At 44.7% G+C, this 23,718-nt stretch overlaps 1 protein-coding gene across 1 annotated transcript in view; it reads right to left on the reverse strand.

The window, feature by feature from the left end:
- Positions 1–16,131, reverse strand: part of SLC25A24 (solute carrier family 25 member 24) — a 306,063-nt gene extending 289,932 nt beyond the window's left edge. Inside the window, exon 1 of the mRNA XM_086953894.1 lies at positions 15,559–16,131. Within this exon, the coding sequence (XP_086810020.1) occupies positions 15,559–15,738 (180 nt within the window). The 5' untranslated portion in view covers positions 15,739–16,131. The remainder of the gene's footprint in view (positions 1–15,558) is intronic.
- Positions 16,132–23,718: the final 7,587 nt, after the last annotated feature.

Below are 23,718 nucleotides of genomic sequence, written 5' to 3' on the forward strand. Positions count from 1 at the left end.
GTAATATTTTATCTTGTTTTGAAATATTGACTAATGGATTATTTGAATCTGTAATAAAGATGATTACATTTTAATATTCACTAAATGAATAAATACATTTTGAATTAATTTGTTAATAAAACCCTTTAACTTGCGCCAACTTTCTTTATTGCACTTGTGAAGCCCCAATTGGATCTCACTGTTCATGGTGTTTGATGCAAACGATTGCTCCTTGTAAACTCTCCTTGTTGACAAACAAAGATCCAAACAATTAATGGCTGGGTTTATTTAGTGATTATACTAGACAAATGAGATACAAGAATCCCTGCTCTGGCAAGAGGTAGTAGAGGATGGTTAATTTCACAGGAGAAAGGGACCAAAAGTTTAAATAATTGCCCAAGTTTAGACTTACAGTTCTAAAAGGTGTTTGCAGTGGTGTTGTGTCGACATGGTTATACGTCTCAATTGTCTATGTTGAGTTTACGGTGGTGGTGTGTCGACATGGTTATACGTCTCAATTGTCTATGTTGAGTTTACGTTATTGTATTTAAGTTATGTCTTGAGGTCTGGTAACGGCAATGGTTTAGCTGTAAAAATGTGCATATGTGTTTGATAATGAGCAGTTAAAGTTGTTATGAAAGTCTGAGCAATCCAAGGTACCATTGACCACACAATTGAGATAGGGACCACAACAAATTGTTGGGATTGTACTAATAGCGATTGGTGTTAGTAGAACATATTGTGCAAAAGGGAAACTATATTAGATATGGTGACTGTCACTGGTCAAAAGGTCATCTGCATATTTGTAGAAGCTAAGAGTATTTCTGGCCAAAACTTGCATGAATGTACTACTTAGAACTCTTTGGTGTTGCAGACAAGAGTTTATTGTGCTTGCTTGAAGTTGTGGAATTTAGTGTACCAGAAAATTGCAAAGGAGAGTGAACAGCTGCGAGGAGTGCGAATTGCGCCAGCAAGTACTGCACTAGGATAGGTCAACTGGCGCACAGTGAAGGACTGGGAATGATTGATGAGTCATCAAGTGCTGTATTGTGATAGGTTTACGGAGGAAAGGACTGCATTGGGATTGGATGCGAATATTGATTTGTACTATGTTATATGATTTTGTATAGCGCACGGATGCCGCAGCAAAGTGGCGTCCCGGCGCTTTGGAGAGTAATAACACAACACGACAGAAAAGAGGTAAGGAAGAACAGTGGAGAAGAAATGGGTCTAAATTGTGGCAAAAAGGAAGGTTTTAAGTGCCTTCCTAAACGGAAGCAACTCAGGAATGGAGCGCAATGAAGCAGGCAGAGAGTTCCAAAGGGATGCTGCCATCACTGAAAAGGAGCGACCGCCCATCCTAAATTTTTTAAAACGCGGCACCATAGCCAAATTAGCTCCGGCAGAGCGAAGAGCTCTGGCAGGGACATAATGCTGGATAGTATGTGCAAGAATAGGAGGGGAGGCTGCTTTAAGAATTTTAAAAGTCAAGCACAAGGCTTTAAATTTAATTCTCTGCCCCACTGGCAGCCAATGGAGATCCTGAATGGTCCGACGAGCCGAGACAAACGAGACAAACTTTGGAAGGCCAACAAGCATCCTGGCCGCCGCATTCTGAACCCTCTGAAGGCGAGATAGCTCAGCCTGGTTTAGGCCCAGAAACAGGGAGCTAGCATAGTCCAGTCTGGTAAGAACCAGGGCTTGAACAATAATCTGTCTGGTCTCCGCATCGAAGAACTTAAAGATTGGTCGTAAACATTGCAGAGTGCCAAAACTAGACCGTGATTTGAAAATAATTGAATTAGCATTGCTCATTTAATGTTGAATCAGTGTAATCATGAAATCTTTCAAACACTTAAGAGATTTGATGAAAGGTGATGCGCAAGTACCTGTCCGTGAGGGCGAAGAAGCTCCACCGGAAGGTACTCCAGGTCATTATATGGCGACAAATGTAGGGCTCCAACATGTCTGTGGCTTTGTCAATGGCACAAGATCACTGATAAGGGAGGGCACATTAAGATTTCCACAATGTGGCACATTTGATTTAAAGGATATTGAGAATTTAAGGGAAACATTATATGAGATGAAATCACCTCCTAGACCTTCACAGTATGAAGCATTGAATGCTTGTGAAAGGTATTAAAATAGAGCAAAAAAGATCAGTGTGTAATTACACTGATACTAGTTGGGATGAAGAACAGCAGAGATGGAAGAAATGTGTGGTTGAGGGAGCTCAAATGTACCCTCTATTTACAACAGAAAAGCCTAAAAGGAGTTGGAAGCAGGGAAATGAAAATGAGGAGAATGCAAGAAAAACTGATACCGATAGTGATTTTGGGGATGACCTTTCAGGTGTTCGGTTGTCCTTATGTTGCTCCATCATCAGGTCCAGATTACGTTTCAGCATCTAGTGGTACAGCCCCTCTTGACCTGAATGTAGTTCAGACTTTAGCAATTCCTGTTGTATCTGCACCAATAAACATTGATCCAAAATACTGATATTAAAGGAGCCATTTGTGGGATGGCTGTGACATTGTTTATCCCAACATTGCACATTTCACAAATTGTTGCCTGGAACCCACCACAGAATGTGCAGATCTTAAGAGAGGGGAGAATGATTGCTTTTACAACTCCAATTGGACGGTGGATAGTGATATTCTGTCGATAGTGATATTCTGCCCCCTTAGTTTGAGGAAACTCCTGAGAATAGGCAAACAGGGGATACAGAGGGACCATCCAAGAGTTCATGAAAGGGCGAGACCCCTAGATGTACCAAAATTGAAGATGAAACGGAAAGAAAATTACATGTGGATGTTTGGATATTTCACATTTGAACCAATACCAGGAGAGTGAGCGGATATACAAGAGTAAGGTAATTGCAAGGTATGTGGCTGCTACAAATGATAAAGATAAACTGACAGAATTAGCAAAGAAATACTAAGTAGATGTATCCAAGAGTATTCCTTTAAAGAAAAGTTTCAGGGCACAGTTAGAAGACGACATAATTGTTATTATGTGATCTTCAGGAATTAAGTTGCACATTGCCGAACTGGTTAAATGCTTTTGGAAGTCGAACTATTTTGACAGATTAGAGAGCAAATGGGTGAAGAGGCAGGTACAGAAAAAAGAAGCAGAGAGATACTACAGAGGTAAACTGTAAACCACTTCCATTACCCCCAGATGAGGCTTTAACATAGCCTATGAGGGAGATACCAGGTGGAGGGTATGATCATTAGCCATGGAGTCGAGGTGATCTTGTGACATTCACAAACAACATTCCTAAATTGAAAGAGAATCCTGCCCAATGGTATACACAGATTGACAGGTTTGTGAAAATTTCGAAGGTTCTGTGGACAGATTTCAATATCTTTTTCGACATTGTGGTACAAAATGATCTATGGGCTGAGTGTAAGATAGCTGTGCAGTTCCCTCAAATAGAGCCCCCAAGAGATGCACTTACCCGTGCACCTTCACCAATACTGACGACAAAGCATGATGAGGTGGACAAGAAAATCCCAAAAAGGGAGATATGGGAAGCTTTGTGTCACAGTTCGTTTTAGGGCTGCATACAAATATCAGCATGCACAAATAGCCACTGGATTCAAGCTAGCCTGGCTGATGAGAGGTGCTACCCCGAAACCAGTCCTATGATGCTTGTTTCCAAACCAGGGAGGACCTGGCCTGGCAATTTGGGCTGGGCTGTTACCATTGGGTGCAGGGTCAAGACTGATTTGCATATGGCGGAGTTCAAACTGGAATGGCACGGGGAGCAAAAAAACAATGGATATAGGCCCGGATCTCTGTACAAGGGTTAATGTAGGACATTGTTCTGCATTCTGTCCATCAATCGTTCTTTTTGCATTTGTCACCCGAGTGGGACGGGTATGCCCAGACATCGGTCTCCATACCACTGGAGTCAAGCTGTCCTGGACAATGAGGGGTGAAACCCCGAACCTGGTCCGAGAATGCCTGTTTCCAGTCCAGGGAGGACCTGGCCTGGCAGTTCGGGTGGGCTGTTCCTATTGGGCACAGGGTCAAGACTGATTTGCTTATGGCTGGGTTTAAACTGGAATGGCATGGAGAGCAAACAAAATGATGGATTCAGGCCCAGATCGCTATCCTGGCGTGAATGTATGACATTGTTCTGCATTCTGTCCATCAATTGTTCTTTTTGCACAAGTCTCTATGATGCAAGTCCACAAGCTCCAATGGCCCCACAGAACATGGGTAACCCCAGATTTAATATGAATCAAGCACCAAGGGCAAACCCAAATCCTTCTCATAATCGGAATCCTTTTCAACAATTCACCCAAATCCTTTCAATAATCAGAATAATTTTCAGCAGTTCACTATTTTTGAGAACAAGAGCCTTGACTATGAATTCCCAATGACTGCGCCTGAGGAGGGTGGAAGATTGCATACTTGGCACAGTCATGGAAGTAGACCAGAGCGGACCATTTGTAGAAGGCGAGGTAAATGGCCATTAAATGTCATTTCTGACTGACACCGGTGATACTTGTTCCACTGTTAGAACAGCAGAAATCCTTGAACTACCTCTCTCTGGAAAGAGGATCCAAGTTGCAGGTGTCACAAATAAGCAAATAACTAATCCGGCTTCAAAGAAGCTTCTCGTAAAAATAGGCTCATTTGAAGAAGATCACCAGTTTGTGGTAGGTGACTCAAGCTGTGTAAATCTGTTAGGAAAGGATCTTTTGTGCAAATTAAATTGCATAATTTACTGTACACCAAAGGCTGTCGAGTTTCAAATGCACTATGAAGATATTGAATTTAAAATGGCCAGACGAGGAACAGCTGTTAGATTGTTCCCTGTAAGAATGGTAGAGGATTTACCGCCCAATTTAAGAGACACTGTAAAACCCGCAGTATGAGATTTTTCAAGGAAGGACATTGAACGCATAAAAGGCTTATAACCCTTTTCGATTAATGATGAAACCAAATGCACAATTCCTGAGAACGCCACCGTGCAATCTAACACCTGAGACAATTGTTGGAATCGCTCCGGTAATTGAATCAATGTAAATACAAGTAATTTTGAGAAAGTAGTCGATGTCTTTGCAATTCGCTGATTATGGCCTTACGGATTAACGGCAAGAGCAGAACTATTCCAGACTTACAAAAAATTAATAACAGTCATTTCATGCTGTCCTGTGGTACACCAAATCTAGCTACAATAATAAGATGGATTCCCTTTGATCCAGAGTGCTTCACGGTTATAGACCTCTGTCAGGCTTTCTTTTCTATCCCATAACATGAGGACAGACAGTTTCTGTTCTTGTTCATATTTCAAAACAGAGTTTTGGCACGGTGGCGAGTCCCAGAAGGGTAAACAGAAAGCCCTGTGCTCTTCTTGCAAAATAATCTTGAGTCTTTACAAATGAGTTGCAACTCCGTTTGCAACAAAGCTCTTGTACAGAACACTGACGACCTACTTTTGGCGTCAAGTGCACAAGAAGAATACAACCAGGGTACGATTACTTTGCTGTATGGTTTGGCTGAAAAAGGACATAAAGTGTCCCTAAGTAAGTCGCAATAATGCCAAAACGAAGACCTGTACTTAGGACATATTATTGAGAAAAGAAGAAGAAAGGTGTAATAAGAGAGAATGACAGCGATATTGAAAATGAATCCACCTAATTTGCAGACCGAAGTGAGACTGTTTCTGGGAATGGTGGGCTACTGTAAACAGGGGATACCCAACTTTTCCCTATTGGTCAAGCCTTTACTGAGGCTGACACACAAAGATGCGCCAGGTCCGCTTCCATGGAACGACTGCTTAAAAGCGTTCCTAGACATTTTACGGTCATTGAGGGACAACTGGAAGGTAGATCATGGTGCACGGCAGGATGACAACTGGGAGAAGGAGTTGCAGGACACTAGAGTGGTCGCGACTAGAGACAGGGTTTGGTTGATTCATCTGAGCATCCTCCACAGGTTGTACTACTCTCGGACACTCCTGCACAAAATGTGAAAGGGCTAATTATAAGCTCTACTTGAGGGGCTATGGTCAGGAGTTATCCTTCTTTCTTACACTCTGGGCCTGCCAGATCATTCAGCCCTATTGGGAGGGAATAACGTATATAATGGCAAGAGTGCAAAACTCGGACGTCCAGCTGCAGGCGAAGTGGGAGGGTCAGCAGGCATGGCCTAAGTACCTGAAATTGTGGCAGATAGTGGCAGAAGGAGTGGCCAAACGAAACGTGGCACGTGCATGGGGTGTCGCTACACCCCCTAGGGACACTGACTTGGAAACAGACATGGATTGGTTCCAACAGGCAAAAAGATGGTGTTTCAAAGTAACAAATGTCAAGTGTATCTTTATTGTTTAAGTTAATTAAAACCATAACAATTCCAATAAAATTAAATAGTCTGCAGAGGAACATATACTGTACATATTAATACCATTAATAATATTTACAGCTTTTGATGACCTCATATCAAGATAGTGTTAGCACCAGTGTATATACCTATTAGACTTGCTGGTTGTCCACTGTAGAAACCAGTTCCAATTGGATAAAACAATAATTGAACCATGTATCAAAAGTTTCATCTCATTAGTAAAACACCATTTAAAATACTAGTTCAAATTAATTTTTCATATAAGAGTAAAAACTTTATCAATCTACAGTTAAGTTGCGGGTCATATGGATCAAGACACTTTAATATAGCAGATCTGCAGGTGCGTATGCCCCTATTTGTAAAAGGATTTTTTAACAATAAAAGACTATTTAGTTTTTCAGAGGTGTTTCAGAGAAGAAGTTGAATAAAGACTGTAGATACGGGGGCAAGGCGCACAGCGCGAGTGGTTACTCGAAAAGTTGTTGTGTGGTTATTTGAATTTAAAGATGAATTTTAGTGGGATTTTTAGGGTGCTCCAACAAGTGGCGTAACCGTCCCAATACGCCGGAGATTTGTGGCTGGTTGAGTGCGTTACGGGGTATGTAAACGCATCCTTGTGTTTGGGCACACTGTTGGGTTCGTCATAAATACGACAGACTCCTTTGGGTTTCAAGAATAAATTGCTTTTAATTTTTGTTCAAGTTTCTCAAAGTTCATTTGATTGCATTTTATAACTTCATCTTATCCATATTAATGCATATGGTGAAATAATTCAACGCTGTTAGGCTTCACATAAAGCAAATGTTCCAATGCATTTCGGGCAGGACAAGCCCTTTTTCAAGGAGCGCTGAAAATGTAATGGTAAACACTTTTAAAACATGGAACTAACCCTAAGTAAATCATACATGTATGCTTAAATGTTATAACAATGTTCATTAATCTGACAATCCATGAATACACATTCTTAAATGATGATCTTATTGCGGGTGGAAGAGTGTGCCTTGTGCACCGTGGGGGTAGTGATAAAAGCGGCGAGGAAGGTGAAGTGGAGGGGGGGGGGGGTGCAAACGAATATCAGAGAACACTTACGTGCGAGTAGTAGGTAGCGGCAGGGATCTTTTACTTGAGTGTTACCATCAACAGCGCAGAAATTTGTATTTGTGTATGCTTTCTGTCAACCTTTAATACCAGCACCTTGAACACTTTGATTTACTTTCCTGTAGCACTACCCCATTCCAACATGGCCACCACTGAGCCCCCTCCTCTCCTAGTCCCTTCACCATGTTTATCCCCCACCACGTGATTCACCGCATGACTCCATTTAACTCCGCTAGTGGAGACTCCCTCCCGAACTCCGCGGAAACTCCGCTTGGGATCCCTGCCACTTCGCAGCCGCAAACCTATCCACGATGCCCTTCAAACTACAAGTAAGTCGGGGCCCCGACGAGTATTAGCTTACTGTTTCACCACTCGGTTTGAAACAAATAGCGATAACCTTCTTTTCCCACGTCTTTCATAGGTTTTCACCAATCACACCTACTACTCGCACGTAAGTGTTCTCTGATATTCGTTTGCACTTCCCCCCCTCCACTTCACCTTCCTCGCCGCTTTTATCACTACCCCCACGGTGCACAAGGCACACTCTTCCACCCGCAATAAGATCACCAATTAAGCATGTGTATTCATGGATTGTCAGATTAATGAACATTGTTATAACATTTAAGCATACATGTATGTTTTACTTTGGGTTAGTTCCATGTTTTAAAAGTGTTTACCATTACATTTTCAGCGCTCCTTGAAAAAGGGCTTGTCCTGCCCGAAATGCATTGGAGCATTTGCTTTATGTGAAGCCTAACAGCGTTGAATTATTTCACCATATGCATTAATATGGATAAGATGAAGTTATAAAATGCAATCAAATAAACTTTGAGAAACTTGAACAAAAATTAAAAGCAATTTATTCTTGAAACCCAAAGGAGTCTGTCGTATTTATGACAAACCCAACGGTGTGCCCAAACACAAGGATGCGTTTACATACCCCGTACCGCACTCAACCAGTCAGAAAAGAGGTTGCCCACAGAAGTGGGTGAAGGTATGAGATAGCCGACATTTATCTTGGCTTATAAAACTGGGACGATAGAGGCAAGTGTAGACACTGGGCCTATGCCACAATGTGTTTCACATTTATGGTGATGCTGTATCTCTCATATGAATTGCCTTCTCCCTGAATTTACTCGCTATTCTGTTGAGCACCCTACTAATCGTGAAGACTGTAAGGTTAATTTTGTTCTTGTTTTGCTTTCTGGTGTGCAACAAATTAATAAAAAAAGAATTAAAATATAAATATATATATATATATATATATATATATATATATATATATATATATATATATATATATATATATATATATATATATATATATATTTCCCCTAATGTGGCCTCTGCTCTTTCTTGGAGGAGTCGAGATATATATATCACTCCAAAACAAACAGTCTAAAGCTGGTGCGCTCTTTGCAGCGGGTGCCGGTCTCGAAGCCAGACTAAGCCTCGTATTAAATTCAAAAACAATTCTTCAAATGACCGCACTCTGGAAATCAGGAACTTTAGTGAAGCTTGTTTTTATTCTAGCATAAAGTGAAACTCCACCACCCACCAACGTTTCGAACAAGAGACCGTGAGAAAGAACATCTCTTGTTCGAAACGTTGGTGGGTGGTGGAGTTTCACTTTATGCTTGAATAAAAACAAGCTTCACTAAAATTCCTGATTTCCTGAGTGCAGTTATTTGAAGAATTGTCTCTGTCAATCTCTGCCACTAGGAATGACTAATAACTTTGTTTTGCAGCGAGAGAGCGGGCTGTGCTCTCTCATTGCTTACTCAATTACATGGAGACTCTGGAGGACCCAGGGCACCTTTTCAACTACCCTTATCCATGTTGCCACAGGACTGCCAGGCAGCCTTATAGCGGTGGTTGGTGTCAGTATTGAGAGAAGCAAGAGTATAGCCATTGGACATCCTTTTACAGGGATGGTCCCTCACTGTGTAGGTTTTGCTCACTCAAACAAAAACACAGTACCCAACAAACAGCAGACTTATAAAACATGAACAATTGATTCTTGCTGCTGAAAATGTTACCCTTAAGAGATGTCAAACTCTTAATATAGCTACATTATTACCATTGCCTGAAAATGAGACTGACGGGGAAGAGGTTGAACATGACGGTCAAGATGTTACGGATTTATGCACTGAGCCAAAACTGACTGAATGAACTCCCCGATGAGTCAACTGTTTTTTTTGTTGACAGCTCATTCCTAAAATATACAAAATATAATATTGGGAATGTGAGAGCATCTTAAACTGTCTGTACAATTCAGTAAGTAGTAGAAGCCTCCAGGTTTTGAGGTGTTACCTCTGCTCAAGTGTCAGAATTGGTCTCCCTTAAAAATAGTATGCTATCTTTCAGAGCAGCTGCGGGTGACACTATTTTACTGATAGTCAGTATGGCTTTAGTGTGGTACATGATTTTGGACAGAAATGGTCACAAACTGGATTCATGGTATCGTCCAGATCTCCTATCCAAAATGGAGAATATGTGATGAGACTGTAGGAAGCATTAAAATTGCCACAAGAAATTGCAGCTGTTAAATGCTTAGCCCACAGGAGCAGAAATGATTAGGTGACTATTGGAAACAGATATGCCGATGAAGCTGGTCGCTATTGTGCAACAGTGGCATTCATATTTAACAGGGAGAATATGCAATTAAATCTGATTATGGTACCACCTTTTCAAAGCTGTTTCCATTAACTGATATTCGGTACGAAATCAAGAGATTGTAAGAATAGGTGTCAGAGGATGAGCAGCAGGGGTGGATCAGAGCAGGATGTGTTAAAAAACAAATCAAATAAAATGTGGATTTCAGCTGCCTGATAGCCTGTTATTTCCAATTAACAGACATTTTAATGGCCCTGCACCCATCAGAAGGGATTCCATGTTAATATTATTTTGGCATAACTGGTTCTCTCCCAGATTTAGAGCTTTAGCTGAGTATTTGTGGCGCAGATGTGTGACCTATCAGCAAATTAATATAGGGAGGAGAACTCCTGTAACATTGAGTCATATAGGAAGATCTGTTAGTAATGGACTGAGCTGTAGCCTCATCGTAGTATGCATTTTCTCCTGATGGGTAGAAACTTACCCAACAGAGAGAAATGACAGTCTGACTGTGGCCAAACTGCTGTTGTGAGAACCCCTACCCAGGTTCAGATTCCTGGTTTCTCTGGAGTCAAACCAAGGGATTCATTTTAATAATGAGATCCTTAGAATGCTCTGTGTGGTACTAGAAGTGGAACAAAAATTGCATTGTAGCCAACGACCAGAATCTTCAGAAATAGTTGAGCAGCTTAACAGAACCTGAAATCTCCTTTTGTTTTAAGTATGAGCATCTACTTATCTCAAATGGCCAGATGCTTAGCTGTTAGTATAGATGACTCTCCGAGGCACCCCAGACAGAAGAACAGGACTGTCACCACATGAGATACTCATGGGATGTGCCATAAGGCTGCATGCCATGCCTACAAATGTGCTTGTAAATATCAAAGATGACATGATTCTCTTCTACTGCAGGGGTTTGGAAGATGTGGTGCATTCTGTCTCTCACCAGGCTGGAACTGCCACTGCCATTTCAAGTCAACAGCAGCGCCAAGATATTATCCCCTGTGACTGGGTCCTTGATAAAACGCACGTTTGAAAGTCCTGCTTGGAGTTAAATATGTTTTATATATCTATATCTCAAGGTCGATGGAAGAATAAATGGGTATATATGTTTTATATATCTATATCTCAAGGTCTATGGAAGAATAAATGGGTATATAAGTGTCTAAATGGATGATTTATTTTGTGAAATTGATTGTATAACGGACTGATTAAGTGTATCTTAGTGAATACATGGGTTAGTGAATAATGTTTAATATGTAAATATCTGTACTAGTCTCTCACTTTGTGTATACGTAGCTGCATGGGTTGGTGAGTAGCTACATGAGTGTCTATATAGGTTATTAGCTGGTTTTTTGAGTATCACTACGAGTGTCTGTATAGTTCGGTGGTGGGTATTACTTGGTGCATAGATGCATGAATGAGTGACTCACTGTTTGTATGAGTTGAAGACAGCATGTATGCAGGACTGTATGGGTGTATGCGTGTGTGTATGTGTGTGTTAGTGAGTGAATGACTGTCTCAAAAGTGTCTTTGAGTAACTACATATGTTTTAAACTAGTATGTGTGAGTATTGGTGTATATAAGTCAGTATCTGTGAGAGTGAGAGATTGGAAGAGTCCCTGTATAAGTTAGTATGTGTTTCTATAAGTGATTGCTTAAGAGAGTAAGTATGTGTACATTTCTGTAGAAGTAAGTGTGGTGGTGTGTTTATAACTGTATATGCAAGTAAATGGATGTTTGATACTTTGCATGTGTAACTATGTGTGTGAGTAACTATGGATGAGTGTCAGTGTGTAACAGGATGTATAAGTGTAGGAGTACATATGATGAGTTAGTACATGTATGAGTGACTATATAGGACGGTTGGTGAATGAGTGGATGTGTGTGTAGATTTTGGAATTACTGAATAGGTGTGTTGTAAGTGGTATTCGTATGTCCATTGTTTTGAAAAGTTTAGTTTCTATTTTTGAGTGTGTGTATCAAAGGTTATATTAGGTTGAGAGGAGGTCTGCCACTATCACAAGGATGATGTCATCAGTGATGTTATTTGAGATGTCATCAGTGAGGTCATGAGTAATGTCACTGACCATGTCATGAGTGATGTAATATGTGACGTCATCAGCAGCGCATTGCGGGCGTGCGTGTTATAGTTAGCTGAACTAATTAGAACGTGGGAATTTCACTGGTTTTGTACGAGTGAAATGTCCAACTAACTAGAACGTCCCTGAAACCTATGTTTTTTTCAGTGAATTTCTAAGGTGTTTTAAATGCTAATTCTAACTATAACGTGCCTGAAACCTATGTTTTTTTCAGTGAATTTCAAAGGTTTTTTAAATGCTAATTTCTGACTATAATGTGACTGAAACCTTTGGTTTTTTTAAGTGAATTTCAAAGGTTTTTTAAATACTAGTTTCTAACTATGCCTACAGAGGTAGGACATATGAAAAAAAAAGAAAACGCACAGAAAGTAAAAAAGAAAAGCAGAAAGAAGCAACAGAAGTCCTCAAAGAAGAAGAAAAGTGCAGGAAGAAGGAAGATGTGCAGAAAGAACAAACAGAGGAGCAGAAAGAGGCCTTGATGCAAAAGCATCCTGTACCCGCAACTTTTTCAGATGGGTACTGGTCGAAACTGACTAACCAGTTCTAGAGCCATTGCTATGCTAAAAGACACTTAGAATGCAGTGAAAACACCTACATACACTAGAGAACACTATGAATTGGGGTATCCCTTCGATTACCATGGCCTCCTCTGTAAGGCCCTAGTACATAATAGGGCAGGGGAATTAAAACTACCTCTTAAAACGCGCACAGGGTGAGTTTGCACACTGGTGAAGGGAGGGGGGGGGCCTGAGGTGACATGAGTGCAAACACGCCTGCGGCTGTTTTAATTTAGGGGATAAAGTCCCCTTGAATCCTGAGTGTCCCTTGGGTCCTACTAGCCAACCAAGCATCTCCAGTTAGTGCCACAGAGCATCCTTGCGGAACCCCCTAAGAAGACCTAGGGGTCAGGGTGTTTCTACCCAGCCCCCTTTTTGCGTTGAGCGCATTTTTTTCACTGCTTTCTTGTGCCTCGGTTCTAGCGAGGCACAAGATGGCTGCCAACACTTCCTGATTTGGAGTGTTGACAGCCAATTAGCATGAAGCTCGTGCTCAGGAGGGTACGCGGAGGGTGCGTGGATCCTCCGCGGCCACAGATATATATATGATTTTACTTTTGATTTTCTCTTGAACTATTGAACGGATTTATACCATTTAACGAAAAAGGCACAACTCTGAACCAAGGGCTACCTTTTTGCCAAAATTGGTGTAATTCCATTCAGCAGTTCGGGCTGGAGCTGCGACTAAAGGTTCCTATGGGGAAAAAACATTTTGGGACCCCTTTTTTCTCGGCCCCCGCTTGACGAATCACCCCGAGACGTTCAGGATAGGAGCGGTCCTGAGCGCCCCACGAGTTTTTAAAATTTCGTGCAGATTTGTCAACCGACGCCAAAGTTATTGGGAATAGAATGTTGCGGATTTCCTATGGAAAATAGGTCCTAACTATAACTACCTAGAGGCGACCGCCAGTAGGATATATATATATATATTTTTTTTCTCTGTGAGAATGGCTGCTTAATTACAATAAAGCTCAACTATCCCTCTACAATGTGCGCCAGAGTCGTACATATTTGCTTTAGACTAAGAAGCTGTCGTACTCCAGAGATATGTTAAAGTGGACTTCCATGCTATAAAAGGGAGCATAAAGCAATGTACACCATTTTTGATACGTGTCTTGTGAAATATAATGCTCATGTTTTTTTCTCAAGCTTGGTCTGGATAACGCTGTGTATTTTAGACAGGCATCCTATAATTAAAAGAGAAGCATTGCGAAAAATCACCATATGGAATAATAGTAACATCTAAGCAATGCTGAAGGTATACAGAAAAATTATTTCGAAAAATGTGTGGAGCGCATGCAGGGGAGTAATGGTACTGATATTAGAAGTGTAAAACTGGATATAATTTAGACATTTAATATTTGTGCTTCAGTGGATGGGGCTGGAGCCAATCAGCAGCAGCCAAAACCTGCATTTCTCTCTACATTATTCAGTGGGTGACAGGTTGTCAGTCATGTACGCTCATTGTCAAAGTTTGGGGTTTGTTTTTTAGATCTCCGCTACAGACAGCTTCAGCAATCTATTGGCAAGACCTATGGTTTTCAATACTGAACACGCATTCCGAGCTGGCTTTTAGTCAGCCCCTTGCTCCTAATTGAATGGCATTGTTATCTATGTCATTTGTCTGCTCTTGCTTTGATAGTTTTTTCCCCCTAATCTTATGTTTGGCCTACCCAAATACATTTTGGTTTCACTTTGTGCTAACTGGACGAGTTGCTTCCTTTTGTAGCATACTTCAGAGACTATGGTTTTTAAATTTCTTTTGGGCACTTAATGGGAGTGCATGCGTTTCCTTGCTGTCTTTCCCTGTTCCAGTTTATAAGAGGATATGGGCATTTTTATTTTCACAGACACCAACTCGACTCTTCAATGCTCTCTGTCCTACTTCCTGTCCTGCACTCCATTCCGGCGACCTTGGATTTATACTTTCAGCACTCTGCCCAGAATTTTGCTTACTTTTTCAACATTTTAATGTATTGTTCAAACATCCATTTTGCACAATTTTTCTGAATAGTATATTCTATCATAAAGTAAACAGATTTTGTTCTGAACTTGTTCTGCTCTGTATTGTATAAAATGTTGCACTCGGGCAAAATAATGTAGGTCACTTCTTTTGTTATGCAGACCTTTTATTATTGATCCCATAGGCAAAACTTAATGCATTTACCACTGCTTGTTTCCATGTGTTACTTAAACTTCTTACATTTTTGGTCGCAATAAAATACTAAAATATATCCTGTGAAATATATCTAGTAAAACTGGAGCAACTGCTCTTTGAAACTGTTCATTGTGATTCAGCGGCTAAGGGCAAATAAGGGCCTCCGAATTAACGTGAGAACCGGCCTGACAAGAATTAGGTGGAGAGCCAGATCTGCAAGCAAACATTGGGTGAGGCAAGTCAAGTGATTGAACAACGACTTTGCCTTCAATTCACTGGTGTTCCAGGCTTGATTGTGCCCAACAGATTCTGACTACAGTCCGTCAGTGTAATCTGAGCGCAGATAAGCACTGCATCCAACCCACACTTCCGGCCGCCATCTGATCCTTCAGCCTTTACACGAAAAGTAACAAGTTTTACATGCAACTTGTTTAGTTAGGATTTTCTTCCATAACCACGGAGTAAGGCAGTGCAAGGCCTGGCCTCGCTAAGAGCACTTTACATGCTGTGACGGGTAAGCAAGCCAAAGCCTTTAGTGCGGAGGTGAAACTACAAGTCCCAGTGTGCAAAGGGTTGAGCCTGGGGAGGAAAAAATTAGGACTAGTTTTGGAGGCCAGAAAACACCCAGGTTGCTTGAAAGCTATGTTCTGATGGGCCTGTGCCTCAGCAGGCTGCCTCTCGGAGCTCATACCTGCTCGGTATCCGCCTCCACGGCCGTGCCCATGGCCCGGAGCCCGGCCTGCAGCTCGGCGATGTCCACCTTCCCATCCTGGTTGAGGTCCAGCTTCTTGAAGAGCTCGGCGTACCTGGCCTTGGGATCCCCCTCACAGGCGGCCCGGGACAGCAGCAGGCTCCGCGCGAGCTGCAGCATCGCTGCGACGGACGGACGGACAGACAAACTGACTGTGAGGGCAGCAGCGGAGACTGGCACCGACCGCAGGGAGGGGGCGAGCGGCACAGGCAGCAAGGTATAGAGTGTATACTTAATATGGACCTCGGTAAGCTAACAGAGAGGCAGTGTATTTTATTAAACGGGGGGCTCTGGGTTACCGAGGACTGGGGCTAGGGAGGAAGCAGCGAGAAGCGCGTGCAGGGGCTGGGCTGGGGCGGCCGGGGTAAGACTTCCTCGGGCTCGCCTCTCTCTTCTCGGGGGCGGGGTCCAAAGTGCTGCGGGCTCAGCCCGGCTGTCAATGTGTCGGTTACTACTGATCCCCGTACACACACATCCCTCCCTCCTCCCCAGCAGAGAAACCAGGAGACGCCCAAAGGAGGCGGGGGTGGGGGCTCCCGGGCTGTAGTACTGGCAGGCGCCTCGGGGGGCGGGGCGCGCGCTCCTTGCCAGCTGCCAGGCATGCGGAAGACGTAAATGCACGCGAGCCTTGAGGAGCCAGGAGCGTTTCGAACCTTGAACGGCGGAGGAGCTCACGAAAGACCACGGGGACAGGGCTTTGAGTGGGATGAAAAAACCGAGGGGTCTCTCAAATGGGTGTGGCCAATGTATTACGAGTGTGGCTTAAAAATACATACTCTGAAAATCTGTGTTTAGCATAGTGTGCCGCCGGACTTGTATTTTACTGTTTCTGTCATTGCATCCAGATATATGATACAACAAGTAACATCATGCCTACAACAAGGCAGAACTATTGGCTCTGTCAATGGTTGTTAGTTGCATAAGATAAATTAAGCAGCAACTATGGCTTGTTGTACATAATATTGAAAACGCTTCCACTGAAAGCTCTGGTGACACCACAACAATGTTTCTGCTCCTGAGTTTCAAAAGGGAATGGAAATGCAGAGAGAAAATGAGTCTTTAAAGGATTTCCCTTCCCCCTACAACGCTCATCTGGCATAATGTCATGTTGTAACCTCTCCACTAGTGAGAAGAGCGGTGTGAGCAGGCGCACATCAATGTGCCTACTGTCACTGCAGTCCGGACCGCCTGTGCCAAGGCACAAAACAGAGCCTGATAGAGACCCGTTTCAAGGCCCCTTTAAAAAGACTGCCGGTGCTCAGACCCGGCCCACTTAAAGCCCTCCCGTTCTGGCAGCTGGAGTGAATGGGCACGTCTGATTCCTAGGAGGGGCATATCTAGGGGGGACTCGGGGAGAGCCGTGCGCGAGCCGGTCTCTCCCCGGGTATGTTCGCGCAAGTCGATGGCCACGGCAGGTGGGGTGTGATTAGTGAGGGCCAGGTGGGGGAATTAGGGCCAGCGCAGGGCAAGGGAGCATTGCGCACTAGGGAGGCGGGCGGCGAGGTTAGTTTTTGTCAAGGTTCGTTTTTGTGTGGTGCAGTGGAGGAGTCTGCGGTGGTACGGGGGGCCATTCTGGTCCTCCGTGGAGCGAGACGCGTGGCCCTTCTCTTCCCTGGACTTTCTGGTGCGGCGGGGGTCGGGCGTGGGCGCCCTTTCCGGACTGCGGCTGGAGCGTCTGCCGAGTCCCAGTGCCAGGTCAGTTTGTCGTCTCAGGAGAGTGCTCTTTTCATTGTACTCAGCAGCGAAGGGTACCGTGAGTTAATGGGGGCTGGTGCTGGGGGCGTACTCAAAGGGGATTAGTGCTTGTGGGAGCAACCGGTGGATTCACACTTCCGCACTCCAAAAATTAAGTAATAGTTTGGTGTTTTACCTTCACTTTGCAATTAACTCATTCCGGCATCCAATCCATAGCACAGAACTGGGATTTGCTCATAGTGTTTGATATGTCCGACCTTTACTCCTCAATCCCGTTTCCTTTGTCCATGACCGAGTAGGTTTTCAGTCCATGTTTTCCCCCTTTGCACTCAGGGGCTTGCAGCGCGGAGTGTCACATTCAAACAGACTGACAGCTGGGTTTTAAAGGTACTCACGCACACACCGACGTGGGGATGGGCGATGCAGGCTGTGCTTTTCCTGCTTTAACGTCCCCGTGTTCGTCAATCAGTCATAGACATATGGAAAGGAGCACTCCTTTCCTGTGGTGTGGCACCCTTCCCCTTTGGTCTTTTTATTTTATGTTCCCGTCTGCTAGTAGAAGTGCCTTCTGCCGGGCAGGGGGGAGGCAGCGGGTTGCCACGCCTGCCCAGGACACCACAGGGTGCATTGAAAACAGTCCTTAGTAAGTCGTCCCACTTTATTCACTTTTCTGTGGCACTAAAGTGTGAACTCTGCCTGGCCGTAGTCCCCGTTTCCGGGGAAGCGGGGGCTTATGTGTAAGGTTTGTTTAGTTGGGACCCTCCCCTGGGTCTGATGGGCCCCGGGCCAGGCATGTACCCACCCCTCGCCCCTGTGTCTTCCTGGAATAAAAGTAACGAGCTGCACTGTGCCCTCCGGGAATCACCCACACCTGTTCAGGGAAGCGGTGTGTGTTTGGGGGAGCAGCCCTCACTCGGCTGTTCCTTTATTTCCTTCTCTCTGTTTTATTGATGCGGTTTTGTGTGGCGCAGGTTTTTTCCCGGGGGTGTCTGAGCGCTTTGCATGGAAGCCAGATTGCAACTGCTGTATTCTCTTTGTACTCATGTTGGGAACCTTTTTGTACCTTGAACACATCTTTTTTCCCCTTGTAACACACAGTATGCTTCCTCTCAAATTTTGTTTGCCTTTGATACGTGCAGAGGTGCCCCCATTGCCTACGTTACGTTTATGCTTTTGCCTGGTTGTCTAGCTTATATTGCAGCATTATACCTCTACTTGTTCTTTGTTTTCCTTTGTAACCTGCACATTTGTAACTTTTTCCTCCTGGCGCTTTTGCTACCCATGTATTTTGTTTTCGCACAATTGTCGCTTTTCCCTCATGTTACTTAACGTCTGCTTCTGTAATCTGTTCACGTGTAATGTTCTCCTCATGTATCAGTCCGTTCTTTTTGGAGAGCGCTCTGGCGCCTTCGGGTGGGGTTTGCGCTTTCTGGAAACACGTGAATGGCTGACTAACTACATACATATATAACTTTAATTTTTGCATGAGTTGCATGGGGGATGCACAGAGGGAACTTGTGAGGGTGCAGGCTGTAGGGTCGCACAATGAGGAGGCTGGTGCTTATAGTTATCTCTGTATACATGGGATGGGATACGCATGGGTATCCTCTACATGTTACTTAGGAATTGTAGAGTACAGGGGGCTACTTCATATCCTAGTGCTTAGACTTATCTCTCTCTACATAGGGAGGGGATACGAATGGATATACTCTAAGCGTCACATCGGCATGGTTCTGGGTACAATGGCCCCTCCTCGTGCCCCTGTTTCTCTGGTCTGTAGTGGGGCTGGCTGGGTTTTCGCTACGTCTCTCCAATTCATTGGCAGGGCTTATGTGCTGTCCCCCCTCTCCCAGCCGGTTCAGCCTGGGGCCCTTGGTTCACTTGTTTCCTCCGTCGGCTTGTTTGTGGGGCATGGGGGTGTGTTGCCACCGAGCTACTCTCCTTTTCCTTTGGGAAGCAAGGTGGTTGGGCCTGACTCCATGCATGCTGCAGTGTCCTTGTCCGGGAGCCTGCTCCAGGTGGCGATTCTTGCACGGTTGTTTCCACTGCTGCGGTGGGGTTTTTGTGGGTATATCAGTACGGTGCATTCTGGCTTGAGCGGCTACAACGGCAAGGATACAGCTACAGTGCGTCGGTCCTCGGCTGACAGGACACAGTTACGGGCTGAGCAGGAGGCTTTTCAGTCTGGGGTGGAGGGCACTGGAAGGGGATCTGGAGCGGATTTCTCTTCTGGAATGTGAGGCGCAGTGCGCAGCGAAGTTATCCAATGGCATTCTACCCTTGGTGGACTTGGTGATGGCAAGTTGCTTAGGGGCTGTGGGTTTAAATTGGACATGATGATGACCTTATTTTGGATGTCTCTAATGATAACTTGGAGGGGGGTGAGTTACGAATTGAGGATGTTGCACTTGTTCCAGTCACAAATGAGAGGGGTGTGTTGGGGCAATCTGTTTCTCTCAGTATTTTGCAGTAGTCCTGTGCAGACCATGCAAAAGTTCCAGTCTCATTGTTAATCAAGTCGCGTCCTGGGGACCCTGAGTTGTTTCAACAGATAATGTCGCGGGTCGAACGTTAAGGAAGGCTGGTGGTCTGTTTGGCAACAAGGGGAGAGTCTCCCAGTTTCGTACTAGATCTATTGGTATTGGGGATGAGGTTGTGGGGGAGCAAGTTGCTCTTCAAACGCTGCTTGTGCGGCAAGCTGATGTGAATAATAAGTTTGGAGGGGACGATGCCGCCATTTCATGTGAGCGGACAGGGGACTCTGTTGCGGGCTGACCCAATGGCGGTTTTTTGGGGAGGGGAGAGCGGAAGAGGTTTCTGGAGCGGATTCCTCTTTTCAGGAACAGGGCGCAGTGCGCAGTGATGGTATCCAATGGGAGTATTACGATGGCTTCAAACGCTGCTTGTGCGGCAAGCTGATGTGAATAATAAGTTTGGAGGGGACGATGCCGCCATTTCACGTGAGCGGACTGGGGACTCTGTTGCGGGCTGCCCCAACAGCGGTTTTTTGGGGAGGGGAGGGTGGAAGAGGTTTCTGGAGCGGATTCCTCTTTTCCGGAACAGGGCGCAGTGCGCAGTGATGGTATCCAATGGGAGTATTACAATGGAGGTGTGGGAGATTGGGAGATTCCTGGTGGAAGTGGAAATTATTGTTGAGGATGATGTCTTGCATTGGGATATTGACGATGATGATTTGGAAGAAGGAGACATACGTGATGGGGAGGTTAGAAATGTTGCCACAAGGGTTTGGAAAGAGGGTGTGGGGCAATCCCATGTTAGTTTTTTGCAGGAGTCTGGTGCGGACCACGCAAAAGTGAGAGTTCCGTCTTCAACAAAGCCACGCCAAGGGGATTTCCTGCGGTGTTTCGACAACAGTTGGCGCAGTTGCCTAAAGGTCATGAAGGGTGGTGGTCTGTGTGGCAACAAGGGGAGAGTCTCCCCGTCAAACGTACTCGTTCTCTTGGTGTTGGGGACGGGGGTGTTGGTGAGCAAGTTGCTCTTACCAAGCTGTCTGAGCGGCATGCTGCTGTAACTTAAGTCACAAGGGGATGATACCGCCGTTCGAGCGGGGCGAACAGGGGATGATGCTCACACAATGACTTCAAGTGAAGGGGACCAGTCTGTTCACAAAAAGTTGCCTTACTCTGGAATTGGTATGCCGTTAGGTTCACACTTATCGGAGAAACCTAAGTCTAGGATTTGGAGTGACGAGTTTGTTGATGTTTTTAAGTTGCCATCTCTGGCAAATTGGCAGTGGTCTCTTTTTATGGGATGCTGCGGTGGGGAAGAGATCCGGTGGGGGGGTGTTGGTCAAGGTTTTGAAGGGCCTGGGTAGGCTGCAGTCTGTTTCCAGGTGTTGCGCCGGCCGGTTACTTTGGATTGCTACAACAAATGTTGTTATCATTAAGGGGTTGCTGTTATGATGAGTTTGAGTATTTTAAATTTAGGTTGTGTTTTGTGTGGTTGTTTTTTCGGGGTGGGCCTTTCGGGCCTCTGAGCTTTTGGGCTTGTGCACCAGGGTGGGCATGACCAGTGAGGAAGTGGTTTTTGAACCAGATAGGTTGCGCATCTGTTTGCGCACTTCCAAAACGGACCAGCTGGGTAGGGATAAGTGGGTTTTCTTGGTTGGAGTGGTGTTGTGGCTTGTTGCCCGGTGTGTGAGTGGGAGTGTTTTTGAAGTCTTGTGCTTTTTCGTCTGGTGTGATCTTTTGTCACGCTGATGGCAGTCAGGTTGCAGTTGTCCAGCTATTGGCTGTGTTACGGAAGGTATTGTTAGCTCTGGGATTGGAGCCTTCACAATTTGGTACCCATTCCTTTACGATTGGGGCGGCGACTGAGTCTGCCCGGCAGGGGTGGGACTGGTCTCAGATCCGGAGAATTGGGAGGTGGGGGTCGGGGTGTTGCGAGCAATATGTGAGAAAGTAGCACATCTTTGCTTCGTTAACATTTCTTTTTCTACTAGGTCCCTAGCTCAGGCTGACTGGCTTAAACCGGAAGGTGTGGGTTATTGGACACTCCTTCGTGTCGTGGGCCGCAGTGGCTGCAGAAGGACAACTTTGTGGGCGATCTTTAGGTCCTCACAGTTTAACCCATGAGATTGTTTGGCATGGTATTGGAGGAATGCTTTGGGGGGTTTGTTTCCTTTGCTGGCTACTCTTGGTATTAAGGGTGGGGGCCCGCCTGACCTGCTAGTCATTCTTCTGGGCGAGAACGACCTGGTCTCTTTATCAGGCTTACCTTTGATTAAAACACGGCAAATGGATCTGGAGGTACTCAGAGATGCATGGGCGAGCACCATGGTGATATGGACAGAATTCGTGCCTCAACTTCACTGGACTGGTGCACGGAATGATTCTGCAATGGACAAAGCACGGAAGAAGCTGAACCGTTCTATGAGACTGTTTTGTAATGATTTCTGTATTTATGCTTTGGCTCACCCTCATTTGCAGGTTTCGGAATGGCACCTATTTCGTGAGGATGGTGTCCACATTTCTCGCATGGGTCACTCATTTTATCTTTGAGAGTTACGCGATTTAATTGCAAAGTTCTTGATTTTCAATTGTGGTGCTCTCAGAGTTCAGTTTAACTGTTTGGGTGGGGCAGGAAAACTCTAAAGGTTTTCCTGGGTGGCGGATTTTAGTGGGGGGTGGGCAACCTGGAGCGGGTTGGTCCATCCTCAATAGGCAGTTTTAGAAAAAGAAGGGGTATACATAAGATTTAGGGGCTTCTGGTTTGGTTAGGGTTAACTTGGTGGGGGTTTATCAGTGGGTAGGAATGATCTGTTAGGCTGAGAGCAGTTTGAATTAGTAATTAAATAAATAAATAAAGAAGTGGTTTGATGTGTTGTTTATAACCTGTCTTAATAAAGTGGCCTTTCTTGCTGACTAAGAAGTTGTGGACAGTGACTTTATTGCGCGATGGGGGACCCGGGGAGAGCCGTGCGCGAGCCGGTCTCGCCCCGGGTATTTTTGCGCAAGTCGATGGCCACGGCAGGTGGGGTGTGATTAGTGAGGGCCAGGTGGGGGAATTAGGGCCAGCGCAGGGCAAGGGAGCATTGCGCACTAGGGAGGCGGGCGGCGAGGTTCGTTTTTGTCCCACCCACCCTCCCCCTTTTTTTCTTTAGGCCTTTTTGTTTTTCCAGTGCTTACATGCTGGTTTAGTTGGGTTTTTTATTTTGCCACTTTAAGACAGGTTGTTTTTCTTTTTGGGCGGATTTTAGTGTGGGGTGGGCAGCCTGGAGCGGGTTGGTCCATCCTCAATAGGCAGTTGTAGGAAAGGAAGGGGTATACATAAGATTTAGGTGCTTTTGGTTTGGTTAGGGTTAACTTGGTGGGGGGTTTATCAGTGGGTAGGAATGATCTGTTAGGCTGAGAGCAGTTTGAATTAGTAATTAAATAAATAAATAAAGAAGTGGTTTGATGTGTTGTTTATAACCTGTCTTAATAAAGTGGCCTTTCTTGCTGACTAAGAAGTTGTGGACAGTGACTTTATTGCGCGATGAATATTACAGCCAGTGCAGTGGCGGAGCTAAGGGGCATGAAAGGTCAAGATACCCCAATTATATATTTTATTGCCCAACTGGGCCTTGGGTTGGTAGGTTCATTGTCCTTGCTTTCATCAGCGAGAACAGGCAATTGCTACGCCACTGGCAAGCTAGGGCGCAACTAGACCTGAACTTTTGGGATTCTAAGACTCCCAGCCAAGACCGTCTGGAGCGCCGGTGGCGGCCCTTACGATAGTCTTATTTGGCACTCTCCTCCCCGTAACTTCCTTCTCCATAAATTCCCTCACTAACATTCTCCAACAGTGCACCTCACTGTGCACGTTATTTACAGCAGGCACATTAACCTACAATGAGCCAAAACTGCTATTAGACAAAATGCCTAACTCTCACCAGTAGGAACA

This window comes from Lissotriton vulgaris, chromosome 1_1 (genome assembly GCF_964263255.1).
Source record: "Lissotriton vulgaris chromosome 1_1, aLisVul1.2, whole genome shotgun sequence".
Classification (NCBI taxonomy): Eukaryota; Metazoa; Chordata; class Amphibia; order Caudata; family Salamandridae; genus Lissotriton; species Lissotriton vulgaris.